Below are 23,780 nucleotides of genomic sequence, written 5' to 3'. Positions count from 1 at the left end.
CTGAGGTGCTTGAGTTCCGGATTTAATGTATCCCCTGCGGGTTTCGAACCCACGCGCCTTGGTTTCCCACGCCAAGGCGCTACCAGGTGGCCGCATTAACCATTCGGCCACCGGGGCATTGGGCAGGGGTAGTTAGAGCAGATCACATTAGGCTGAGCGGGTAGGGTAGGAGGGAACTTAGAGAAACCCTACCAATGTCAGAAAGAGAGGGGGAAAAAAGGAAAAAGGCAAGGAAGCAAAATCATCGCACATTGCCGTATTTGCACTTGTGCATCAGTAGATTGTCATGTCTAGGCTTCTGGAGTTTGGATGATGCTGATAGCGGCGGCTGAGCCGCCTTGGCGCGATGTCAATCCAATAATGGCGCAAAGTTCTTGCTGTAAACGCGATCATGGTAAAAATATCGGACATTGATATAAACACCACCTCGTCTACAACTGTGGAACACGCGATGCGATCGTTAATTAGACCGACTCTCGCTGTGGGGAAAAAGACATTCTGTTTTCGAGCCATGTCCTCACTTGCTTCTGGTCAGGTACTTTTAGGGGCCAAATGGAACTTACCGCATCTCCGACGACCCGCTTAAGGGAGATGGGTCACACCGGTCGACAGTCTATAAAGCTGAGGTTATACCGAAAGATGCAACTGATGACGCTCCACGCTGGTTTGTATGTTCTAGCTAAGCATTGAACCTGATGCTAACTCAACCAGGGCTTTCATCAAAATGCCTCCTCCAGAGCACGAAGCTTCTCTAAACGAGCTACAGCGTGAACGTGATATATATCGCCTGGCTTCTGTTAAATCGGCGGCGTCCTTCCGGAAGCTGTACCACGTGAGTAGCGACTCCATGGACATGGGCAAAACCGACCCTAAAAGTATACGGTATGTAGCCTTCGAATGGCTGGAGACCACTTTGCAAGACGTGGAATACCGCCCTGACATCCATACCTACGCCTTGATTGGGGCCGTTCTGAGGACAGCTTTAGACAGTTGCGCCATTCTAGAGGATAAAACCCTGGTCAATACGGGTAGGGTCTCCAATTTTGAAGCGCTAGCATTTGCTGATTAGCTCAGATATTAAACCTGCCAACATTCTACTTTCTGGTATCGGGACTAACCGAATTACTACGAAGGTGGGAGACCTGGGCAGTGGTGAGCAGAGTTTCGATTGAATACAGATAACCCTCAGCTGATAATGATGCAGTCAGTCAGGCTGGCTCTCGTTACCATGGCTAGCCATTCGCAATGCGAGCACCTGAGGTTTGGCAGGGTCGGCCATGCGCTGAGCCCGCGCAGGTCTGGGCAGTTGCGGCAATGTTGCTTGTGTGGATGAAGCCCATTTTATTGGGCACCTCGGGTTGCCCCTTTTTCTTCTTCGCTGAGCCTTGGGAGTATCATGAAGCTCATGCGGCTTTTTCCCGCTTGGGATGTTCCTCCGGTTCCACCCCTTAAGAAAAGTACTCTTCAACTAGACTTCATAGTGGCCAAGCAATGGATCGATGACCCCCACCAGACCAGCCACAGCCATCATACTTGGCGGACGAGTTACGATTGTTGGATACAATGGCAGAGATAAGGGATGTTCTTCGTCTCATGTTGGTTGTCAACCTTGCCGAAAGGCCATCGGCAGCAGACGTTCTGGTATCGAAAGAGTTTTCCGCCTTGGAAGAATCCCTTGCGAGGATGAAATAGACAGCGAAGTCACCCTACGTGCCTGGGGTAGGAATGTAGATTAGCGAACTATTCCACTCTACAATTTAGCCACTTTAAATTTATGCTCGTTTTCGCTCATTGCCGCAAATGGAGCATACGTACTGAGCATGCATCCTCCGATAACCTTGTCCCCTGCGCCCCTGACGAAAGGCGTTGCAGCGCTCCCCTATTCGAGAGATCCTCTTGCTAGTCCAATCAATCAATCATTATATCACTCTTGGTCTAAACATAATAAATATGATAGTGAGGTGGTCTTTTAACAACTTGAAGATATTTCAAGGAGATTATACCACACTTACTTTCATGTGGCTTGGTAAACTTCCCACCCAAAAAAAAAAAAAAAAAAAAAAAAAAAAAAAAAAAAAAGGCGATTGTGACAAGTACACACAAAATAACTCTCATTAACCCATGGCTTGGGCATCGAAGATCAAACCCATATCAAGGCATGTGGCAGATGAAACATCATTATGACACACAATACACCAATACACATACTCAGATCTTTTTCTTCTCCAATGTCCTTTAACAAGTGGATCTCTGCATCATAGCCCGCAGCCATGTCTCTAAACTGTTGGTCTGGAACATTTCAGAGAATCGTCACAGTTGACATCAGATTCTTCCAGAATTCATTGAGAGACAATAATAACGTTTCGTGCCCCTGACATTTCAAGTCCTCGCAGCACTGCAAAATATTTGCATCTCGTTCAGCGGATAGGGTGCGCTGCGAGCTTCTGCCGAAAGCCCTGGATATAAGATGACTAACATCTGCTACCCATCTGGTGCCCGTCCGCCTTCGATCGTATCTCAAATTGCCCGTGTCTCTGTTGATTCCAAGCCCTCCGTAAATCTTGTTCGCCCCATTCAATAATAGCCAGAATTGCTCCACGTCTCCTTGGTAACGCTTTTAATAGAGCTCTTTCCAAAGATATACCTGTCTACCTCGCCGACGCTGGTTCCGGCTACAAGAGGCTGGTCGATGCTATCTCTAGGAAGCCATGACCGCTGCTTTCGAGAAAGTTAAAAAAGCATTCGAGATAGAGAAGCCCTTCAACCCTAACGACATGAAGTTGGCAAAACAACTCAAAATCACGTAAATAGCCACCTCAAGTCCTTAGTGCCTTATATTAGGCGACGACAACACCGAGATCAAAATAGGACATGTTACAGACGACGAATCTCAACAGTCAGGGAGTATTTTATTATTTTATCCTCTTTCTATGACTATGCAGCTGATATCCATGAATAGGTAGCCAATTAGGCTCCCTCCCTGTCTCGTGGCACCAACATTCAGATAGTTTAATCCGTACTAACTATGGGTAATCATTCATCATGATTCAAAAAAAAAGGGGGTCCCAAATTTGGAACCATAAGTTAAGCATGGCTGCATGGTGTACAGTACATACAATAACTATCCGTTCTATATCCGCTATATGGTGTAGGGTTTCCACCCTTATTATTTAGCTAGCAGCTCGCTCGTGACCTTCGGCTCTCGTCGATATATCTCAATTCCAAGGCTCTTCTTCAATCTTCCAAGCCCGCAACTACGTACGCCTTCCATCACCCTGGGCTGGCTCCCTCAGCAAACCTTTCAATTTCTCCTGGGTGCGAGTGCCGAAGTGAGTAGTGAAAGAGGTGTCCAACCGGAAATCACTCACAGGATATTCCTCATATAGCAATTTTTTTAGAGATCGTACAGGAGGGCAGCATAATCCTTGATAGTGTCGGGCTGTTTGTTGTCTTCTCTATCGTTAGCAGCTTTGAATGGAAATGATATATCTCGGGGGGGGTGAAGGGTTATATATACACATCCAGCGCTCCTACTGACCTCCAATAGGACCTTGATAACTCAGGTCACCTTGAATCGTCCCGTGGTAATACCTACAAGATGGGATTATTAGGGGATTTGAAGTTAGAGCTCTGGCATTCTTCAATGGAGGGTGAGTTCTTCGATGTAGGAATAGGTTTGAGGAAGAGCTTGAGCGGGAATGTTAAGGCTCTGAAAAGATACTTGTTGAGAATATATTAGGGTTGTTGTACGAGAAAACAGTGAAATGAATATGAGTTGTGAAGGGTGTGATGATTGTCAGGCACAGAACTTCAGGGAGGAGTTAATTTATCCATGCTAGTTAAGTGCTATCCACTTGATTTGCATAACACACAAGCTCAAGGGATCTATCATTGGTCAACTACTTAAAGGCGACCTTCATATTTCCCTATTTTATATAGCAGGATGTCCCCAAAAATTCTTGTCTTTAATCTTTTGCAAATGTTGGGATGGATTGGGCGAATATTGTATTTTACAGTCCATCTCCCCTTTTCCTGGTACATGGTATTAATCATACGAAGCGTGGGGGTGCATTTATGTAGGTACTTCCTGATCTTTAGATACTCTGCCTACTACTGCTATCCCTACCATGTATACGTGCCCTAGATCGTTGCGGTCTGGTCTGTTTAGGGTACATACATCCTTTACATACCATACAGAATATAATACAATACTGTACCAATAGCCGAAAAACGTCATCTCGTTGCTGGGCCTCGCCCCTGCATATCATAGCGGCATGACTCACGGCTAACTGGCCCGTGTACCTGGTGGGTGGGTGGATCATGGTGGGTCGTCCGCGCTTAGAAGTGCCAGGGGCCGCCAGGGGAAGGGACGGGAGAAAGGCGCCCCAAAAGCGGCAAGGGAGTTGGACGAAAACGTGGGGTGGAGCGGGGAAATGGTGGCGGGCGGGAACATCACCATTCACGGCGGAGATTCGGAAGGTACATCTCATCGTGATGTGGAATGTGGAGATAGCGGAATTGCTGCTACGATAGTCATAGGTCCGGCATATGGCCCTGGGGAATGTTTTCGGCGAATCAATCGCGGAGGGGCCTTCGTTGGTGCTATTCCCGTGACGCTCATGTGACGTGGTATTCGTTCTAGAATGTTTTGAGGAGCAGTACAGCTGCAGGGCGCTACTGGGCGCTACCGGGCGCTGCTGTCGTTCCCAGACGCGCAGGTGCGGCGGTCCAGATTGTAACTGCCGTCGTAGCGAACGGTAGGGCTCCTAATCGCCCACCTATCCGATCCCTTTGGCTGGCTGGTCCGAAAAGGAATTTGTCGTAAGCAGAAAAAGCAAAGAGAATCGACTGCTCAGGGGGGTTAAAACGGGTATAAAAATAGATTTCCTAGTTCGAAAACGGGAGTATAAAAACCGATATAAATCTCCACCACCCATAAAAGAAACGAAACTAAAGCCAAAATCAGAATACATATCAAGAAAGCCCAGATTTCCCTCTCCAAAAGTCACGAGGCTGTGACTTAAAATCCGTAGTAAATATACCAGGCAGCCTGTCCGAATTCCAAAATAACGAAAACTGTAAGAAAGAGATTTTTTGTTGACAAAGGTACAAAAGAAGCCACCGTCATGAGTCGTTAAATCATTAAAGCGAGGGTTGAATTATAGGGGTATCAAATTTACGACAAAGTTCAGTAGCCAGCGGGATGGGCATATTTGTTTGTCGCGATGCGGTACTCGTCTGGCAAAGTCCGCTCGGCTTTCGCTCTCATATTGCTGCAACACCAATGGCAATTAGACTCAGGAACAATAAAAACGAGAATTTCGAGTGCAGGGGGTAAAAATGCCAAATATCGAAAATTCTCGAATTTTGCGTCTGCCTGAAAATGCCAAGACGCGATGTGACGGCGGAGCCCGGCGGGAATGCATCTCCGCTTGGCGGAGCGGAGTCCACATGATCGAGGTAGCGATATTGAGTGGGGGGAGGAACAAAAAAAAAAAGGAAATGTGGCAGCTTACCTGACCCGTTTTTGAGTCCACTCGAGATCCTGTTTGGTCTCCTTGGCGGCCTTAATGCCGTCGGAAAAATTGGCGCGCGCATTTTTGAGTCGTCGCTGAGCAAGCGCTTGGAGTTCCAAGAGTTCTTGCTGTTTGGCGTTGAGATGGCCGGAGCTATAGGGGGAATTAGTTTGGTGAGACCAGAGATTTCAAGATGAAGCCCGGCCAAGAAACCCAAAAGCAGCGGCACTTTGCAGATTCGGCAGTGCTGCTCTCTAATTGATTCAGGGAAAGACTCACAGTTTCGCCTGCTTAGCTACCCCTTTGTCCAATCGGCTGGGGTCGAAAACATTGGACATGCGGTCATTCAGCATATCCATCACATCGACACCGGAATAGCCTCCGGAGGAGGTATCGAAGGTTTCACCGCTCGCACTGCCGGTCGTAGTGCTTGCATCGGATATTTCCGGAGGCGAACCAGCCACACGGGAGATGGGATAGAGATTTGCACCCGCGGGAGCCTTTGAAGGCATGGCGATGGGGAGAGAAGAGGCGGGCTGGTAGTAATTGCCTCTGATGGAATCCATTTTGGTCTTTTCGGCGAAAAACGGGGAATTTCCCTTGTTTCTATTTGCTTCGAGCTTCTTCAGTGCCTTGAAGGGAGCAAAATTGGTGCTCGGGAGTAACAGGCAACAGATCCAGTCTTCTCAAAAAGAAGTGGAATTGGAAATTGGTAACAAATGACAGACTACAGCGCAGGGGAGGGGGACGGATGTTTTCTCTTCTTCACTATTGGAACAAACAATGGGTGTCTGGTAAGAAAAAGGGTATCAAGACAGAGAGGGGGAGTATAACGAGCAACGGGTAGTATCTGATATATACTACAGAAGAGGTTGAGTATAACTGAGGGAGTCGTGGAGGGCTGTGAAGGCAGGCAGGTATAAGATGATGGTATAGGGTAGAGTCAATAAGAAGGGGCCGGTAGGAGAAGTCGGTGAAGATGCTGAAGCTGATGATGAAGCTGAAGAGAAGAACGAGAAAATAAGGAAGAGGAAGAGGAAGACAATGAGGAGGAAAAGGAGGAGCCTTTTATAGCCACGCCGGGGAGCCATCATGCCTATTCAGGAAGAGGAAGCGAGACTGATAGGGGGGGGGGGGGAATCCGAGGGAGAAAGAGGAGAGAAAGAGGAGAAACGAGGACAAAGGCCAGACGGAAAGGCAAAACGCAAAAATGAAGCACCGTCCTCCAATGGCGGTTGTCCGCTGTCTCCATCCCCCCCTCGTCGCATCCCTTCACATCCCGGCGCCACTCGCTCTCCGTGGCAGCCCCTATCCAATCCCCCCTTTGCCCCTTTCGGAAGTGTGTGGGACGCTCACCCAGCCCGTTCCTCTCTACTTAGTCGGGCTGCCTGCTGCTCCAGCCCAATCCGCGTCCATTGCGCCCCTCCCCCCCATTCACCTTTGAACCCCCTGCTATAACCCCCCTCCCCCTCGCCCTCCTATGTCCGATTCCCGATTGGCCTCAGTTAGGGTTCACTGACCCCGCTCACCAGTCCACAAAACGAAAGTCCAAGTCCACAGTTCCCAGCCCGTTCGATTTTTCATCTCGGCCTAGTTGAGCCCATTGAGTCCTAGGCACCCCCCGTCTTGTAGTTTGTATCCCTAGTTTTCTTTTTTTTTCCTTCTGGGAGGGGGCGAGAATCCTGTGGAACGGCGGCAGAGGCCCTCCACCGCTTTCCTGGGCAGCCAGTTATAACGCGGCGGTTAGGATAGGGGTGGTGGTGGGAAGAGATGGCAAGGCAATGCTAGCGATGATGTGACGGGTGACAGGATAAGCAAGCAGAGGGCTAAAGGCGGCGAGAGATTCTTGGGATTGGGCTGCGGCTGGTGGGCGGGTTTGGTTGGCTGGATCCTTGGTTAGGCGTTGATGGTTCATAAATGTTATATGGCCAGAAAACGGGGATGGTATTGGGAATTCGGTATTGAGTATTGAGTATTGAGTAATGGGTAACTATCGTATTATTTCCGGGTGTGGGGGTTGTTCTGCTCTGCAGGCGGGTGTATCGTATAGTTTGACATAACATATAAATATGGCATCGATGGTTAGTGGGGATACCGTTGGGAGAGACACCAGCTTGACATTCCATTGATCAAGCATGCATGACTAAGACATAGATAATTTCAGATAATTTCAATGCTGTAGTGGGATGGAATGGGGGGGAAATATCTACGATTTCACAGAACAGATGCTTAAGGATAAATATTTATAAACATCAGATTCTGTAGACAGTTAGTTACATGTATTTATAGTTCTAGGTCTGTTTTGTTTTGCTATCATGTTAACTTGTCGAATTAACTTATTAACTAAGTAATAACTAATGAACCTTGTGTGCCTTCTTCTGCTCCAAATTGACAATTATCGAGCGTGTTCACTTTCCCAGGGCTCCGGGGCTGTGAAATGTAACACACATGGACAGTACATGCCCTTTCTTTCTCCTATTTTCTCCCTCTCTTGATCAATTAATGTCAACAGAGTCGTCCAAAACAACCGCCAAGCAACGTCAAAACGGTTTCAAGTGAGCGGAAGTGATCTCCAAAAACCAAAGAAGGCAGCAAGCAGCAAAAGCAGGGTCCAATAATGCTATCAAAAAAGAAACGGAGCCGATCCCGCCCGCCATAATGTAACTAATGTGCCTAATAATATGGTTGGGAAGAAAAAGAATGAAAATCAAAAGACCCGGCGAAAAATAAAACGGCGCAGAGTTGGACATCTTTGCATGATAAAGGGCAGCAAGCGGAGGCCAGAATGGGTGAAGAAGGTTTTCTGGTCTCGCCCAATTCCCAACGACGTAGCAAACCGATCGAATCAATCAAATTCGATCAACGACACCACCTGGGCAGCCCTTTTTTTTTTTTTTTTTTGGGGGGGGGAAAAACCCCAGTCTAGGCTGTGGGAAAGAGGGGAGATGACGAGATGGATTCCACCAATACTCAGATGCATTGACTTTGCAGAACGGTTGAAAATAGAACTTTTTTTGGCTGCTTCTCTAAAAGAAGGAAAGAAAGAGAAAGAAGAAACATAAAGGCAACAGAAAACACAAAGAAATGGAAAAGGAAAAAAAAAATATCCAACTTATTCACTTTTTTAACAGTTTGCAACGTGTACCCTCTTTCTGATCCGAAACAGACTAACTATCAAATCGAATTATATGCCGGGCAGCTAAATTCTCAATGCACATGGGAAAGGTACCGTGAGATCATGAAAGAGATGAAGCGCTTGGATTCTAAAATATACACAAGCCTGTGACACCACCCTGTTTTGTTGAACGTTTTACTCCTTAGCAAACTACGATCAGGTATAGCTCACGGGCTCTATTGTACTGAACATACATTACTGGCGAACCAGCTCCGAGGCGAATAGATAATAAAGTATCCCATGAATAAGTAAAATATTGCTCAATTTGTTCCCCTCCCCTCTCCTCCCCTTATCGTTCCCTTGAGACCCAACATGGATAAGCTCGCGGATGGAAGCAGGGCAGAGAATAAATAAATGCTCCTTCTCCCTCCACACCTGCACCGAAATTTGTCGGCCGCGAGAAAATTGCTTAGAGTGAGTGGCAGTGGATATCAATATCGATGACAAGGCCCATGATGCGGAAGTAGTGTAAATATGCACTGTACACCGCTTTCAATTTCGAAATTCCCCCAGCATGCGCCGAGGGTCATCTGATTCCAAGATGGAATGACATGGTTCTAACTTGATAGGCATGTCTTCCAACTTTCCGCTAGCAAGCGTCTTGACAGGCATTCGAGGGCCGCGGTTGGACACCGCAAACGAAGTTGCAGATAGCTAAATGCTTTCGCCTGGGGTGGGGTATTTATTTTGATTTGTGGAATGTCGGGGTGCAGCCCATTCATTCTCTACCGAGTTGCCCTAATTAACTCCACGGCTTTGCAGATCCTACATTAAAGGGTAAGTTACACGTTAAACAATTCGATCCATTTTTAGACGGCGGACGACCTCATGTGCGAACATGATTTTATCCTATATAGTATCCAAAATCATTGTGCTGAAGCGAACATCAAAAAGTGTCTTGGTGATGGGAAAAGGGGTAAAACCCCTGTGCTCACGGAAGTATCTTTGGGAGTTTCACCGTAAGAGTTCCTGCAACTATTTAAGCTAACCACAACTGAAACTGGTTAGTAATGGAAATGAATATAAACATGAATCATGGATTGACAAGTGGCGAGCAACCGAACTCTTCAATTTTGCTTTGTTGATGCGAAACCCGCATGGGCTACATCTGTACAGTACGGAGGGTTCCATTTTGCGGACAGGGCAGCCCGTCAAGCTGAGTGGTAGCTTAAAGAGTGACCGAGAGGAAGAGAAAGCATCATGCTGGCGGTTTCGAGCAAGCCATGGCATCAGAGCAGAGACCCGCTATGCGTAGACAATGTGTGACATGCATTGCTATGCTCCTCCAAGGCAGTTTGCAGTTTCCACTCAATTGAACCCGATGATTCTAGTGAATATCAATCTATTAATACTCCTGAACTAACGGTCCTCCTTTATTGTCTCCGAGATTGATGAACTGCCTGCCATAAATCACATATGTCCACGTACATACTTCCTCCGACAGAGATATGGAGAACGCTCAACTGGTCGAAGATTTCTACGCGTGGGAGGGAAATTGGAGAGCGGGAAAAGAAGAAGGGAGAGAGGAGAGGGGAGACGAAACCGAGGGAAGGAGGAAAAGAGGAGAAGAGGAGAAAAAGAAAAAAGAGAAAAAAAAGAGAGAAAGAGAGAGAAAGAAGTTTGGGGGGGGGGGGTTTATATGTTTTCCATGCGGCTCTTAATACCCATTTCGTCTTCCCGCTACCTGCGAAGCCTGCCGGACATCGTCTGTCTGAATGAGGGTGCGGGGGTGCGGGCATAGGATAGCCAGGAGGAAAGAGCTCATCCCACCTTGCGTGTTGCGCCCCGCCCTCTTTCCATCCCCATCGCACCACCCTAGGACCCCTGGACATCGTTCGTCTGATGGTACCACTTCCTCATCCTGCAGCTCATCTTGACTTCTAGCATGCATCCTTCCCTTTTCCTTATCCCGCTTATGCCTGGTCAGCCCTACCACCACCCCCACCAACCCTTCACCCCTCCCCCCCGCGCCGGGGTTTTCCCACTTATTGGCACTATTAGACCGCCATAAGCAAGCGTACCACCAACATTCGCTCCACCTTTCCCCGTGTGCATTATTTACATCTCGCCCGCCCGCCCCTTCCTGTCAAGCGAACCATCACTCTGACCTACCATCAACCCGGGCTCTATAGATTCTTATCACCATTTTCCCTTCCACCTTCTATTTTCCGCCTTTCCTAACGCGGGTGCAACCACCGCCAATCTTGAATTGAAGCGGCCATCCCACAACACAACCAGCTCAGCGTGTAGCGTGGATATGTCATGAGCGTCCCGAGTCGATATCTGCAAAACCTGATGGACTCAGCCTCGTGCTTTCCGTCAACTTGGTCATCGTCTCGCCTTTATTCTGAAGCGGGAGGGGTTATGCTTTTCCTTTCTCCTTGGCTTGTAGGTTAAATGCGTTCGTTGTTCGTCGAGGGTGGATGAGCGCTCCTGACTGTCGAGTGAATGAATATTCATTGTTGCATATATTCCGCTGGATTCTCGCGCTTATCCTTACGGGGTTTCCTTTTGGTCTCATGTTTTGTTCTCACGGCCATCCTACATAGGTACTGAGATTCTCTTCGAAAACTACGAATGATCAGGCTGATAGGAAAGACATATATCAGGAAATCTGGAGCAAAATCTCATGTATAGTGACCGTAGCACCTTCTGGTTATCCTTAACCATTATCGTTGTAATGTCTTGTCATCTAGTCTCTAGCATGCTCTATCTGTCGTCTACATTTGTAAAATGCACCTGTATAATTATATATCATAGAAGTATAAGGAAAGGAAGAGCATGCGAATGTAAGCTATAATATATATTGAAGCAATTAACACTCAACTCGGGGTTGGATATTCTTCCCACCCACATAATTCCATGGCGAACGTAAGAGATGGAAAACATAGGTGAAATAACAAGAGAGAAGAAAGGCTCAACAGAAATTTAATAATAGTAATAGTAATAATAGTATATAGAATGAGAATAAATAAACACAAAGTGGAAGAAACCTAAAAATCGTACCTCGAAGCGGGAAGGAAAGAGGGGAGGGAGAATTTAGAAGGGGAATATATATATATAGATAATGTAGAAAGAGTAGAAAGAATGTAACAAAAACTGAGGAAAAAGAGAAAACCCAAAGCCCGTATGCACAGAGTTATTGCAATTATGAGAAGTAGAAAGAAAACGCCAATAGCAGTGATAATAATCCAAAACAGCAAGAGAATCCAATTTTATCCAACAAGGACAAAAAGGAACAAAGAAAAGAAAACAGAAAGACTTAAAAAGAGAAATTTCCCCAGGTTTTCATGATTCCCATCGCCAAAAATGACAAAGAACAATGCAGCATTGACACAGCATGTATATGTGTGTAGGTATGTTTTGGGAGACACGAAGAAAAAAAAAAAAAATCAACCTGTAATCAAAGAGTTGTGAGAAAAACGCAGAAAACATAAAAATCTTTTTTGTCTAGAACAATGGAAAAACAAGCCAAGCCGAACGGCAGCTGCCAAACAGGGAGGTAAAAGTTGTGTGGAAAGGGGTCAGTATCTCAGGATGTGAGCAGCGGGTGAGGTGTTAAAATCCCATCCCCACCTTCCTGCTCAGCGCGTATCTTCCTTCGTTTTGAAAACATCACACCAGGATTTGATACACACTAGAGAAGAGAAGACAAAGTACAGATAGAAGTTTGGATAGACGAGCTTAAACAGTAAAGCCACCTGTCTAGAGCCTCTATCCTCTCACAGGCTCCTCATCAACGCTGCTGCTGCTGCTGCGACGATGACGGTGACGACGAATTCCCTGATTTATTCCGATCCCTAAGCAGGATCTGGGGAACACGGGGATCCAACAGCTCCATCATCATTTTGCCGAGTTCATTGTGCTTGATAGGTTTCGTCACGTAGTCATTGAAGCCGGCGCGTGAGGCGTCATCGATCTGATCCATCATTGCGTTTGCGGAGAGCGCCATGATGGGAATTTGCGGGAAGTGGTTCCGTTGTTCCCAGGAGCGGATTTCTTGGCAGGTTTCGTATCCGTTTTTAACTGGCATTTGGATGTCGCACTTTTAACAGAGTTGCCGGTTAGTCATATGACCCGGGAAAGGGAAAGGATAGAATAGGAGGATATAATCTTACTATAATCAAGGAGTAATAGCCGGGTTCTTTGGAAAATACCATGTCGATGCATTCCTGGCCGTTGCCAGCCGTTTCAGAAGCCAACTTAACCTTTTCCAAATATTTCAACATGACCTATTAATAATAAGGAGGAAACGTTAATAAAAATTACAAAAATGAATAATGGAACACCTGACGAGAATCACATACCGTCCGATTAGTCTCATCATCCTCCACGAGCAAAATACGATATCCCTTATTTCCAATGACCTCCTTAACAATCTTCGACATGGTCTTGAAACTATTATTAATCTCCCGCGCCATATCCTGGTTTCGATCATTGCTGAGATCCCGCTGGTTATAAGGGTCAAAGATCCTTGAGAGTGATGAGGGTTTGACAGGCTTTGGAACCAAGAACCCTTGCCCGCCAGCGGCACAGAATTGCTCGTACACATCACTTATCTCTCGTTTCTGGTAGATATCCGAGACAATGATCATGGTCGGTGGTGCGCTTTTGATATCCTTACTATTGCAATCGGATTGGAGAATCATTTGCATAGTTTCCTTGACATCGTTGGCATCTGGAATGTTGATTGCTAGGTGGGTGAAATTGGGACATTCGCCGCCAGCAACAAGATCCTTCCAGTCTTCAACATCGAGAACGGCAGTAGCTTTAGACGTGGCCTCTAGAGGAATAACTTGTTCGATGTGTTGCTTCAAGGCCTCGCGGGCATAATCGAAAGGACATATTATTAATACATGGTATGACGGAGGGAGGGGGGCGGACTTTTGAGATGTAGGACTGCTAACAATAACCTCAGTTCCGGTCACGTTGTGCGTGGATATATCGAAGGATGCGGTTTGGCTAGGCTGATCAGTTTTTGCGGGAGTTCCTCCACCTCGGGAGGATGGAGGCGTGTTGGTTTTATTTGACGCAAAGGAAGAACCGGATAATTGTTTGCGGGACAAGCTCAAGGCATCTGAATTTGTCGGTGAGTGTAAGCTTAGCATGTCTTGAGTGAAAGGAAACTCCTGTTGGTTTGGGCTCTTCAGTGCAGAAATGTCGTCTATGGGCTGAAGATATCGATCATCGAGGTTGGAGTTCGATAGGTCCTGGGGCGGCGGCGGTGGTGGTGCATCGACCTTAACAAAGAACGAGAACTTGGCCCCTTGGCCCTCCTTGCTTGTCGGAGTTAAACGCCCACCATGCATCTCCACAAGCTGTTTGGACAAAAAGAGGCCAAGCCCACTTCCTGCATGTTGCTGGGACGCGCTCCCCTCGATTTGGCTGAATCTTTGCATTAGCCGCTCGGCGTCTGTGGAGCTAAAACCCTTGCCGGTATCAACAACCTCAAAATTCAAAAGAATCTCCGTCCCTTTTACAGAAACTGAAGGGTCGTGGTGGATTGAACAGCGCGTGTATATTTCTCCCTGGGACGTAAACTTGACTGCGTTGCCCATCAAGTTTATAAGGATTTGGCGTATTCGGAACCTATCCCCAATCACCATGGGAGGAACATCTGACTCGACGAGATAATTCAACTCTAGTCCCTTATCTATCGCTCTCGACCCAATCGTATCAATCACATCTTCCACGATAGAGCGAACATGGAACCACTGTTGCACAATGTTCATCTTCCCCGCTTCAACTTTGGATACATCCAAAATATTGTCCACAAGTTCACGCAGGTTGGTAGAACTGTTCTGGATAGTATCGAGCATACGTCTTTGATCGTTGTCTAGCTGCGTATCCAAAATAAACGGAATTGTCCCCAATATTCCATTCAGCGGCGTCCTGATCTCGTGGGACATATTACTGAAGAACTTCGTCTTTGACTCCATTTCCCTATTCAGCTTCCGTTCCAGAAGCTTTCTATCGTTGATATCTGTGCAGGTACCATACCAGGAAGCGTCGCCATCACCAAAACTCGTCGTCTCCACTTTCACAAGGCGAACAAGATGCCATCGGAAATCACCGCCCCTCGATCGCAGCCGGATTTCAGTTGTATACGAATATCTCCCATTTTCATCTTTCTGTATTGTAACCACACCCTTCCCAACTAGCTCATGAAGAGCATGAGTTAACCCTTGGTATGTTGAACGTCGGTTCTCATCACGCATCGAATTGGTTCGGGAAAGTGGAGGCTTACTCAGTAGCCCGCTCGAACCCGAATCAGCGTTTTCGTCATAAGCCTTCAAACCCCGCGGGGGATTAATGATACGCCCAGATTCGATTGGATTATCCGAGTCCAGGGTTATTTTTAGTGGGAGCAAGATGCCGCATTTTTCAAGGTCATCCGGGTGGATATGTTTGGCAAAGCCTAAGTTAAGGGCATCCTCCAGGGATTGACCTGTGTACAGCTGCCACTGTTCATTGGCTGAGATAAGCCCTCGATATTCAGCAGCCTCAAACACCACTTGGGGTATTGAATTGGCTAGCGCTTTATACTTTGCATTCGTGGCAAATAGCTCCCTCTCCTGCGCTGCCTTCATTTCAGCAACGTGCTGCTCGTGAACATCAAGAAATGACCCAATCCAATAAAGCAGCTCCCCCGTCTGCGATAGCAAAGGATTCGCACGGAAAATAAACCAACGATAGGTCGACTCGTCGTTGTATCGCTTAACGCGAACTCGCTCCGTAAACTGGGACCCCGATCGAAGCGCCTTTGCCCATTCCTTTAATAAATTCTCACGTTCACTCTCATGTACATCAAGCCAAGGGTCTCTGGCACGTTGCTCATGTGGTTGGTTTTTTCGGTAATAATCGAATTTATCATTCGTCCAAATGACTTCTCCGATGTGGGGCTTCGCCAGAAATAGGTGTAACGGTACCGAATTGAGCATCAGCTGTGCGATGGTATCTGGGAACGGTCGAGGTGGGAGTTCTCTATGTAGTTGTGTAGCAATCGAAGCGGACGAAGCATATCGTGAGGAGCCTTGCGGTGATGTAGCCATACTCGGGGCCCTGGACGATGGGGTGGGCACTAAACCAGGATCTCTAGAAGTTAACTCATCAAACTCTGTAGATGCACCCCGCGATGACGCAGGGCGGGGCGATATTAAAGCGGAAGGCTCTCGCATTTGTTTTTGATGCCTTAATCTTTGTTGGTTCATCATACCACCAGGTTGCTGCTTGATATTGAAATAACTGTCCGAGTTGTCTGAAGAATGTCTCGACATTAGCCCCGGCGTAAGGTAGATGTCACGAGGCATACCGCCACTAAATTCTAAGCCGGGAGTATTCGACCCTGACATGGCGGAATTGGATCTGCTGGTATCCGATCGCTGGAGCGGGCTCGGTATGCTTGAATGGCCTTGCAGTGAAACATTTTCTCCCAACGGTAGTTAACGTGACTGCTGAGCCCTGCCACCAATTCCATTTCACTACTGGCGTCGGAGAAGGTTCCGCCAAGTCCAAGGATATGTCCGAATTGCCGCGTCCTTGAAGTTGCGAGTTGCCTTTCGAGCTGGCTGTACTGTTGAGCCAGGCAAAATGAGGTAGTGAGGTGAGGAAGGAGGTACTCGAGAGACTTCCTCAGGTTCGCTGGGTAAGGGACAGTTGAGGTGAGGATGGAAATGATAGCAACAGGAAATCTCAATGTGTTTGAAGAGGGTTGTTTCGACGACGAAGAGTGTATCAAGGGTATGTGTATGATTGTTTTGGCAAGATCAACGCCAATGGCTTCGATAGGTCGGTTCGTAGAATAATCATGTAACGGCGGACTCGAAGCAAAGGCATCATCAATCTTGCTGCTGTTATTGAAGAAAGGATTTTGCTCTGGATCCGAGCGGGCGGCGGGCGATGGAGCAGGGGATTGCGCCCAGGGCGACTGGGGAACTTGTTCGTACTCTTCATATGAATCTGAACACGAAGAGTTGGGTGGAGAGGCATCATCGTGACTATAGTTAGGGACAGAAGGCCTTGGTAGCTCCGTTATCGTCTGTGTGGTAGTACTCGTACTTGACGCAGAGCAGATGCTCGTTCGACCAATTGAAACATTGCAGGTCGTAGGCTCGCTAAGAACTGTAGCAGCCGAGGGGTTCTGAAGTGTGTCGTCCTTCGACGGCGGCTTCGCGATAGAGTCGTATAGAGGCGACGCCATCGGATGTTGAGAATATTGTCTCGTTAACACGGCGGGTTTCGTTCTTCCAAAAAGCTTCACCACGCCTGTTCGTTTTATTAGAGGGTCCGATTCAACTTCCAAAGCACGAGGAACAGGGAAAACTGCCACCGATGGGCATGGGACACATTCCGTCGAATTTACAGAGGGCTCCGAGCGCTGTTGATCTGACGTCGCGGTAGGCATATGATCTGCCGACTCCGTTGACTCTTCGTCATCTTTTGTTCCATGTTGCATCGTGGCAGGGCTCAACGAGCTTTTCGTCCGCTTGGGTGCATCTGGTCGTACACTTTTGTCACGGCTACCCATATTTCCAGGCCTCCCGAAACCGGCGAATGAATGACGTGCAACCATAGGTGGACGCTTTTCAGATGGCGTGAGAACCTGTCCGTTCAGTTTCGTAGATTTATTGTTATTGTGATTGTTGTCCACATCAGTGGTTTCCCGGTCAGAAGAATCCTTTAATGAGGTTTCTGCCCCATGATTACCTGTTGTAGCTCCAGCGGACGACAAAGAGGTCCTATAGCCATATAAACTATACGTTGCCTTTTGACCCCATGGTACATTCTCCAGGTCGGTACTATCTCCAGGTATCGCTAGGGCGGCTCTTTCAGCGCCAAAATGGGCATGTAGTACCTTCACTGTATTCGACCACCAGGCATCCAATCCGGCCTCGGCATTCAGCACCAATGTAATGTCGTAGAGGTTCGGGGTAGGATACCGCGGGTCTTCAGCGCTAGTGTCAGCGTTGTGGGCCATGAAGTAGTCTTTCCTCCATGTCGAACCATTCGCTTCAGTAAACACAGGCGCAGGGGTGGAAAGAGGCGACCTATTCCTCCGGGGCTTCGTTCTACGTATCGACAAGCGCTTCACGATCGGTCGCGCATCAGCGAAGGGGTCGAGAGAATGATCTACAGAAGTGGCTAAGGATGAAGGCGTTGGGAATGGAAACGCAGATAATTCAGAATGATCGGTCTGCTTGGGCGATCTGATCGTCCGGGACGAGGAAGAAGAATCAGTGTGGCCGCTGGACTTTGAGAATGAAGCTGGAGGAATTGGGGTGTTAGAGGGCGATGAGGGCGTAGAATGAATGGTTCTCTTGGTTTTGCGAGGCGACTTCATACCCTGGCTCGAATCAGGAGGCGCGCCAGTGTTGAAAGTGTAAGAGTTAGAACGGGAGTGAGAGACAGAGATCCCCTCCATGTGCTTCCGCAAATCATCTAGGGTGTGCATGCTCTGCCGTTGGCTACGATGTGGCAGCCCGGGTCTCCCATGGCGTGATTCGGGAGAAGAAGTGGACTCCGCAAAAGACTCGGGCACGCAGGTGGCAGCAGCAGTGGGGTTTGGAGAATGGGCAGGCGCGTCAGCCCCAGGGGTATCATGCTGCTGCATCGAGAGCAATGGAGGGTCGGGGTCGCGCTGGACGAAAGGACTCTGACTGGCAACGTGAGATCTCGAGGGACGTCGATGAGGGCAGTTGCAGGAGGCTGCAGACGAAGGGGCCTTAGTTGGGGAGGGAGGCAGTGGCATCCTCATGCTGCTGGGGACATTTGGTCCTCCTCCGCCAGCGCAGACTTAATCCTCGTCGTGAAATTGGAGACTACCGCCTAGGAAAAAGGCTAGCATGTCTTTCGGAATATGACCTACGAGACCGACAATAGGATCCTTGCTTAGAGAGATGGAGAGTACTACTAAAGTACTGTACAAGACTGGAAGGATCAAATGGGACTGGAATTGAGAAGTGGTGAGGTCGAGTGGTGGTAGCGTAGGTGGTGTATATGGGTGTGTGGTTGGTGGTGGTGGTATGTGGTTGGGAAGAGATGAGGTGGTGGTGGTCGGTGGCTGCGGTTGGCTGGAGAGGTACGTACTGAGACTAAACGAGTAGTGCAGCGTGGGTGTAGTTGTAGTTGTAGTTGTAGTTGTGGTTGTGGTTGTGGTTGTGGGCATGGGCGTGGGCGTGGTTGCTGGAGAAAGTCCCAGCGGCTCGGGGGCATTTGGCGCTGGCAGCAGACGAGACGGCAGTCTCAGACTCTCAGGTGGTCAGTGTCGGGCAGGAGTGAGCGATGTAGGGAAAAATTATGGAGGAATGAAAGAACAAGCAACAAGAGTGTTGTCGCCATGTTCCTGGGCCTTGGCATAAATGACGTAGTAGGTTGCTGCACAACAGAAAGGCAAAAGAAGACTTAAAAAAAGATTAAAATAAAATTAAAAATAAACCCTGTTCGCTTGACATTGTGTGGGCTGAACAAGGAATAATTTTTGTTCTTGTACTCAAAACACACTGCTGCTGCTAAACATTAACTATTCTCCCTACGGGTTATTTTATGATTATTATTGTTGAGTTGTCTACGAGATATTCTTCTTGTTAGAGGCGTCATCCATCCCAGCATATCATGCATTCAAAAGTCGGTCTGGGGAAGCAATTAATAATTATGATAGTGTCTGGATGTCCGGCTCTTCTTTCTTCTGCTCTGTTTCGCTGCTCAAGGGTCAGCCAGCAGATAAAATACCATTTAAAACGGTGCTAAAAGTCAATGAACATCAATTATCGTGCATAACATACACAGCGTACACTACTTGTCAAATCCCCCATGATCATTGGTCTCTCCTAATAGCCATAATCGGTTATTTCCACGGCTAACCCTGATCCTAACCAAGATCCCGGAATTTTTGGAACTTACCTAGGTACCTACCTAGGTAACGCTACGAACCATGTGCTTTATACGACTCATTAAAAGAGTATGAATATATACCCAAAAGGCAAGAATAAAATGATGAGTTGATGAAGAAATCCTCTCAAAAGAAAAACCAAAATCGAATCCCGAACAGAATGAAGAAACCACGTAAAAACGGCCCTACCTACCAATCGGTCCAGGCGGGCTGGTTTATTATTACCACAAACAGAGTTGTGAGAATTATTAATACCACGCTAACAACCTAGGCCCGTAAAAGAAGCCCAAGTTAACGCTGGTTAACAACAGGTTTCGGCGCGGTGCCTTCCCTCGTAGTGGCCAATGGCATCGAAACCCGGCCCAAAGTTAGCGTCAACTAGCTTCAGGTAGTGCAGCCGTTGTTTGCGCGACACTTGCTTTGGCCAGTCGACTTGCCATTTTGATCGTCAGCGGCGACGATGTCATACCCCATCTTCTTCGGCAAGACTCCAAGACAACCAGTACGGTGGCATCTTGCTTACGCTGTACGGAGTACACAGTACTAAGTAGTGTGCTGCCACGCTCACTCTCTATCCAGCCCTGTCTTTTGTGTGATGCATCAGGCTGGCTTCGCTTCCCACGCACGCTCCACGCAACGCAGTCTGCTTGTCGGAAATTTCCATAACTGATGTCTTCTTCAAAAGCCCGACATGCTAACGAAATTTAAACAGTGTGCAGGATCACTGTCGACATCTTCACCTCCCTCATCCTCTATCCAGGTACGGAGTAACAGAGTACACGAGTTCAGGTGTCTGGTGGTATCGCACCTCCCTGCGAGGATATATACGAGCCTGACTGACTGACCCCTTTGGCCTTGACTTTTCCCCCCATTCGTTCGTTCGCCTTTGGGTTTTGGCTGCGATGGTTGCATTCACAATCCCACAAATTATTGGGTTAAGCACGTTGTGTGGATCTGACCTGTTGCACCCAAATCCGATCGCTGTCTCCTTGTGTCCCACCCTGGCTTGCGCTAACTTTTTATTTTCTTCTGCATCCCTTCCCTTTGGCAGCTCTGCCCCCAGATCGGAATGAAATATAAGGCAAAGCTCCTCGATCAAGGGGGCGAGGATAGTCAGATAAGTGGAAAAATAAATCCCATGATAAACCACTTTCCTCATACCATATCTCCAATCCTGTTTTTTTGAACTTATTCTTTTGGTTTCTCTGAATTCAGACTTGAAACAACCTATGACAGTGGTAATTTTCTCTGCAACTACTAACTTCAACTCCCGCCAGGCTAAACTACCGACGAATGAATGGGCGAGGTATTCGCGGCATTATTATTATTTTAACGTACTGTACTCCGTACTCCGTACAGTAATCTGTACATACCCAGCAGCTTAGCTCATCACCAAATACTCTCATCATTGCCATGATTCATTGCGGGTTTCTCCCAATTCACCATTCAAATAAATGTACCTGGCATTCATTATTTCATTATTCAGTTTCCAAATACTTGCGAAATAATTCGCATCCTCGGTCAATGACTAACTTACATCCCCTTACAGTAGAAAGAAACAAGGAAGGAAAAAAATGTAATGGAGGGATCATCTTAAAACGGATATGATGTCCGAAACCCGCAGGAAGGCTACGCTTAGCCTCCTCTGCCGTTCAGAGTTCAACTAGCCTTCGCTACAGAACCCGCGTACATGGGAACAGCTTACGTTTTTTCCAGCGTAGTCTGGGGTAACTTAACATACGATACGCCTAAAAAGCGATACCCGGCATACCTCAGTTCTAAGTTCTAACTCGCTAGTCAGGAAAATCTGCCTGGGTGGCTAGCTTGGCATCCCTGCGACCCGACCTATACTCCGTATATATATATATATGCCTCTGGACAATTTCCCATTGTGCTCACATCAAAAAAGGGGGGAAGGGGAATGCTCTGTTTCTTGATAATAAAACAACAAAGAAAGGGCTAGGAATCAAGAGGAGGGGGGGAAAAAAAGCCACCTACGCAGTCCACTTCGTGCCCAAACCAAGCTTTGAGGTTAAGCTTGCTGCCCTGATCAACAAAACAAGTCGACTAACTTAATAATAAACATGCATCTTAATTTTTTCCCTCTTCTTCCTTCTTTTTCTCTCTTCATATTTACCCTTGTCACACAGAACTTCAGGGTTTATAATAATAAATTGGGGTGGTAAGAAAGAGCGAAAAAATGAATAAAAATGAACAGCTGAAAATACGGGGGCAGGCTGAAAAGTTTATCACCAGACGAGAGGGAGAGACAACTACCAGGCTTTTCAACCCAAAGAACACATGATTGCCTAAAACTGATCAAAATAAGGCAGAAACCGTGAAATGATTTGTATAACTTCAATTGACAAATGAAGAAGAAGAAGAAGGGAAAGAAAAATGGATGAAAATGAATGAGAAGAGCAAGATAAGAGACAAAGCCGGAAGGTATACAGGAATGTTGCCCACACAACCAATATATATATCTGCTACAACACGTATGGAAAAATATTCCTCGCGGAGCCTGTCTGATAAATTTTTTTTCAGCTGATATATAAATATATATACGAATATCTTATTACCGCATGCCTTATGTTTGATGTCATTCATTACCTGAGGTCTGGAAATGCATAGTTATTGTAAAGAATGCCCTGCATCAACTTTCGTGGCACGGAGAAACTTAACTCAGAGAACCAAGCCTCTCAAATATCATATCTTTTCAATCCAATTGCTCAGACGACAGAACAAGAAACCCTGGTCCATTTGATTATTTATCATTACTACATAGTAAAGGATGCCGTTTTACTCCGTCTCATCCGGCTCTCATTCATCTGCTGATTCCCCCGATGTCCCAAGATTCATGTCTTTTAATTTTATTTTAATTTTTTCTTTCTGTTTTCGAGAAGTCTTCTACTCTGCTCGAGAATCAGTAAGGAGAGAAGCTGCCTAACGAATAATGGCGAATATCCTCTAAAAATTAAGATTACTGTGGAGCCCAGAAGAACCCGAGAAATGAGCCTGCAAGGAAGGAAGAAAATATGTGGGGAATGGCGAGGGGAGGGGAACGCAGGGCGGAGAGGTTACGTACCGACTCCTCTCCAGACTCCAGGTTCAGGAAGGACCATTCCATCCCATATGATCATCACAGATTTATGTACTACTATTTATTATTAGCTTGAGTCATGTTGGAATGGTTGAAGGCAGTCAAAACTGTCTGTGAGAAAGTTGAACTTGATGTTGTTGCCCTTTAGCTAGCTCTGTTAAAGACACAGCCGACCGACTGATCGAAAGGAATAGTTAGTGCAAATTCGGAAAGGACAAAGAAAGTTCTTCTAGAAAACGTCTTTGATGCGAGAAAGTTCTTAGTTGGAGTTTGCTAGGGAGTTCAAATTGCAATAGCACGCAGAGAATGAAAGAAAGATCTTAATTACGAATATTCCCTCGCTTCAAGGTTGAATGAACTGTCCCTGGTCATCCTACTAGTAACTAGTCATGCGGTCTTGTAGATTGTAACTTAACTAGAAGTTGGTGTGTCCGGGATTTTTTGAAATTCTGTAGAAAAAAATGCTGAGGCGGCCAACTCCGCTCTGCGATGGCCCGCCCGGCTAACATTCGTAAACTTGAAGCTAAACTAATCAACTCCTTGCAAGGATCGGTTGTTGACTTTGAGGTCTCACCAGCTTGGGTCACCCAAAAGGGGGGATCGAACAGGCATTATTGAAGAAGGCTGTCTGCGCTTCCGCCAGCAGTATCATCACACCCCATCCCTTGAAGCAGACTGTACAGAGGGGCAAAGTAATAATAGATGTGAGGCCTGAAGGGATATACTTGCCCTTGCCGCCTCCCCCTTGCCCCCTTCCAAACCCCCCATTTTCTCTTTCCATCAAAATGATCACCCTTTGGGGCCACCAGCGCCCAAGAAAACTTTCAAAAGGGTACAAGCATGGGCAAAGTTATGGATAAATTTAGCAGTTCAATAGTTCCTATGCGTGCCCCACGATGGCCTCATATGTTCGTCATCCTTTGACTTGTTTTTTTCTAACTAGCAGATACTCATTTAGTAATCATACTCTGCTTTAGCCCTATGATAAATACATATTCTACAGCTATCCTATCAGGGCCTGGTTGAGTGGGGAAATTCGAGGTAGAACCCTGTGTAATTGCGTCCAGTAATAATGGATGGAAACTGAGACATTGAATTTAA

General features: G+C 46.9%; 8 protein-coding genes and 1 pseudogene across 9 annotated transcripts; 2 read left to right on the top strand and 7 right to left on the bottom strand.

Annotated features, from left to right (window-relative positions):
* Nucleotides 1-28: 28 nt before the first annotated feature.
* On the bottom strand, nucleotides 29-117 carry BDBG_16704 (annotated as a pseudogene). The gene has a single exon. The product of its transcript is annotated as a tRNA-OTHER (tRNA).
* A 435-nt stretch (nucleotides 118-552) lies between these two features.
* Nucleotides 553-2,042, top strand: BDBG_02963 (uncharacterized protein; the record flags this gene model as incomplete). The annotated part of the gene is made up of 3 exons (XM_031721036.1): nucleotides 553-668; nucleotides 712-1,028; nucleotides 1,205-2,042. The coding sequence occupies 3 exons, from the start codon at nucleotides 553-555 to the stop codon at nucleotides 1,234-1,236; spliced, it is 465 nt and encodes a 154-aa protein (XP_031577424.1). The 3' UTR covers nucleotides 1,237-2,042.
* Nucleotides 1,476-2,272, bottom strand: BDBG_02962 (uncharacterized protein; the record flags this gene model as incomplete). The annotated part of the gene is made up of 3 exons (XM_031721035.1): nucleotides 1,476-1,706; nucleotides 1,812-1,879; nucleotides 2,209-2,272. The coding sequence occupies 3 exons, from the start codon at nucleotides 2,270-2,272 to the stop codon at nucleotides 1,476-1,478; spliced, it is 363 nt and encodes a 120-aa protein (XP_031577423.1).
* Nucleotides 2,273-3,814: 1,542 nt separating this feature from the next.
* Nucleotides 3,815-7,750, bottom strand: BDBG_02961 (uncharacterized protein). Its single transcript, XM_002626738.2, has 3 exons — nucleotides 5,796-7,750; nucleotides 5,517-5,669; nucleotides 3,815-5,273 (listed from the first exon to the last, which is right to left on the bottom strand). The coding sequence occupies exons 1-3, from the start codon at nucleotides 6,080-6,082 to the stop codon at nucleotides 5,189-5,191; spliced, it is 525 nt and encodes a 174-aa protein (XP_002626784.1). The 5' UTR covers nucleotides 6,083-7,750; the 3' UTR covers nucleotides 3,815-5,188.
* Nucleotides 7,751-9,400: 1,650 nt separating this feature from the next.
* BDBG_02960 (uncharacterized protein) lies at nucleotides 9,401-11,588 on the top strand. Its single transcript, XM_031721034.1, has 2 exons — nucleotides 9,401-9,650; nucleotides 9,700-11,588. Exons 1-2 carry the CDS (start codon nucleotides 9,520-9,522, stop codon nucleotides 9,944-9,946), a joined length of 378 nt encoding a protein of 125 aa, XP_031577422.1. The 5' UTR covers nucleotides 9,401-9,519; the 3' UTR covers nucleotides 9,947-11,588.
* An 839-nt stretch (nucleotides 11,589-12,427) lies between these two features.
* Nucleotides 12,428-16,001, bottom strand: BDBG_16703 (uncharacterized protein; the record flags this gene model as incomplete). Its single annotated transcript, XM_031724596.1, has 3 exons — nucleotides 12,428-12,736; nucleotides 12,810-12,923; nucleotides 12,999-16,001. 3 exons carry the CDS (start codon nucleotides 15,999-16,001, stop codon nucleotides 12,428-12,430), a joined length of 3,426 nt encoding a protein of 1,141 aa, XP_031577421.1.
* A 14-nt stretch (nucleotides 16,002-16,015) lies between these two features.
* Nucleotides 16,016-18,445, bottom strand: BDBG_16702 (uncharacterized protein; the record flags this gene model as incomplete). The annotated part of the gene is made up of 1 exon (XM_031724595.1): nucleotides 16,016-18,445. The coding sequence occupies one exon, from the start codon at nucleotides 18,443-18,445 to the stop codon at nucleotides 16,016-16,018; it is 2,430 nt and encodes an 809-aa protein (XP_031577420.1).
* A 39-nt stretch (nucleotides 18,446-18,484) lies between these two features.
* Nucleotides 18,485-18,856, bottom strand: BDBG_02958 (uncharacterized protein; the record flags this gene model as incomplete). The annotated part of the gene is made up of 1 exon (XM_002626735.1): nucleotides 18,485-18,856. The coding sequence occupies one exon, from the start codon at nucleotides 18,854-18,856 to the stop codon at nucleotides 18,485-18,487; it is 372 nt and encodes a 123-aa protein (XP_002626781.1).
* A 927-nt stretch (nucleotides 18,857-19,783) lies between these two features.
* On the bottom strand, nucleotides 19,784-20,733 carry BDBG_02957 (uncharacterized protein). The gene has a single exon (XM_031721033.1). The coding sequence runs from the start codon at nucleotides 20,489-20,491 to the stop codon at nucleotides 20,258-20,260; it is 234 nt and encodes a 77-aa protein (XP_031577419.1). The 5' UTR covers nucleotides 20,492-20,733; the 3' UTR covers nucleotides 19,784-20,257.
* Between the last annotated feature and the right edge of the window lie 3,047 nt (nucleotides 20,734-23,780).

Source organism: Blastomyces gilchristii, assembly GCF_000003855.2.
Source record: "Blastomyces gilchristii SLH14081 genomic scaffold supercont1.4, whole genome shotgun sequence".
NCBI classification, from domain to species: domain Eukaryota; kingdom Fungi; phylum Ascomycota; class Eurotiomycetes; order Onygenales; family Ajellomycetaceae; genus Blastomyces; species Blastomyces gilchristii.
This window is presented reverse-complemented; position numbering and strand designations above follow the sequence as displayed.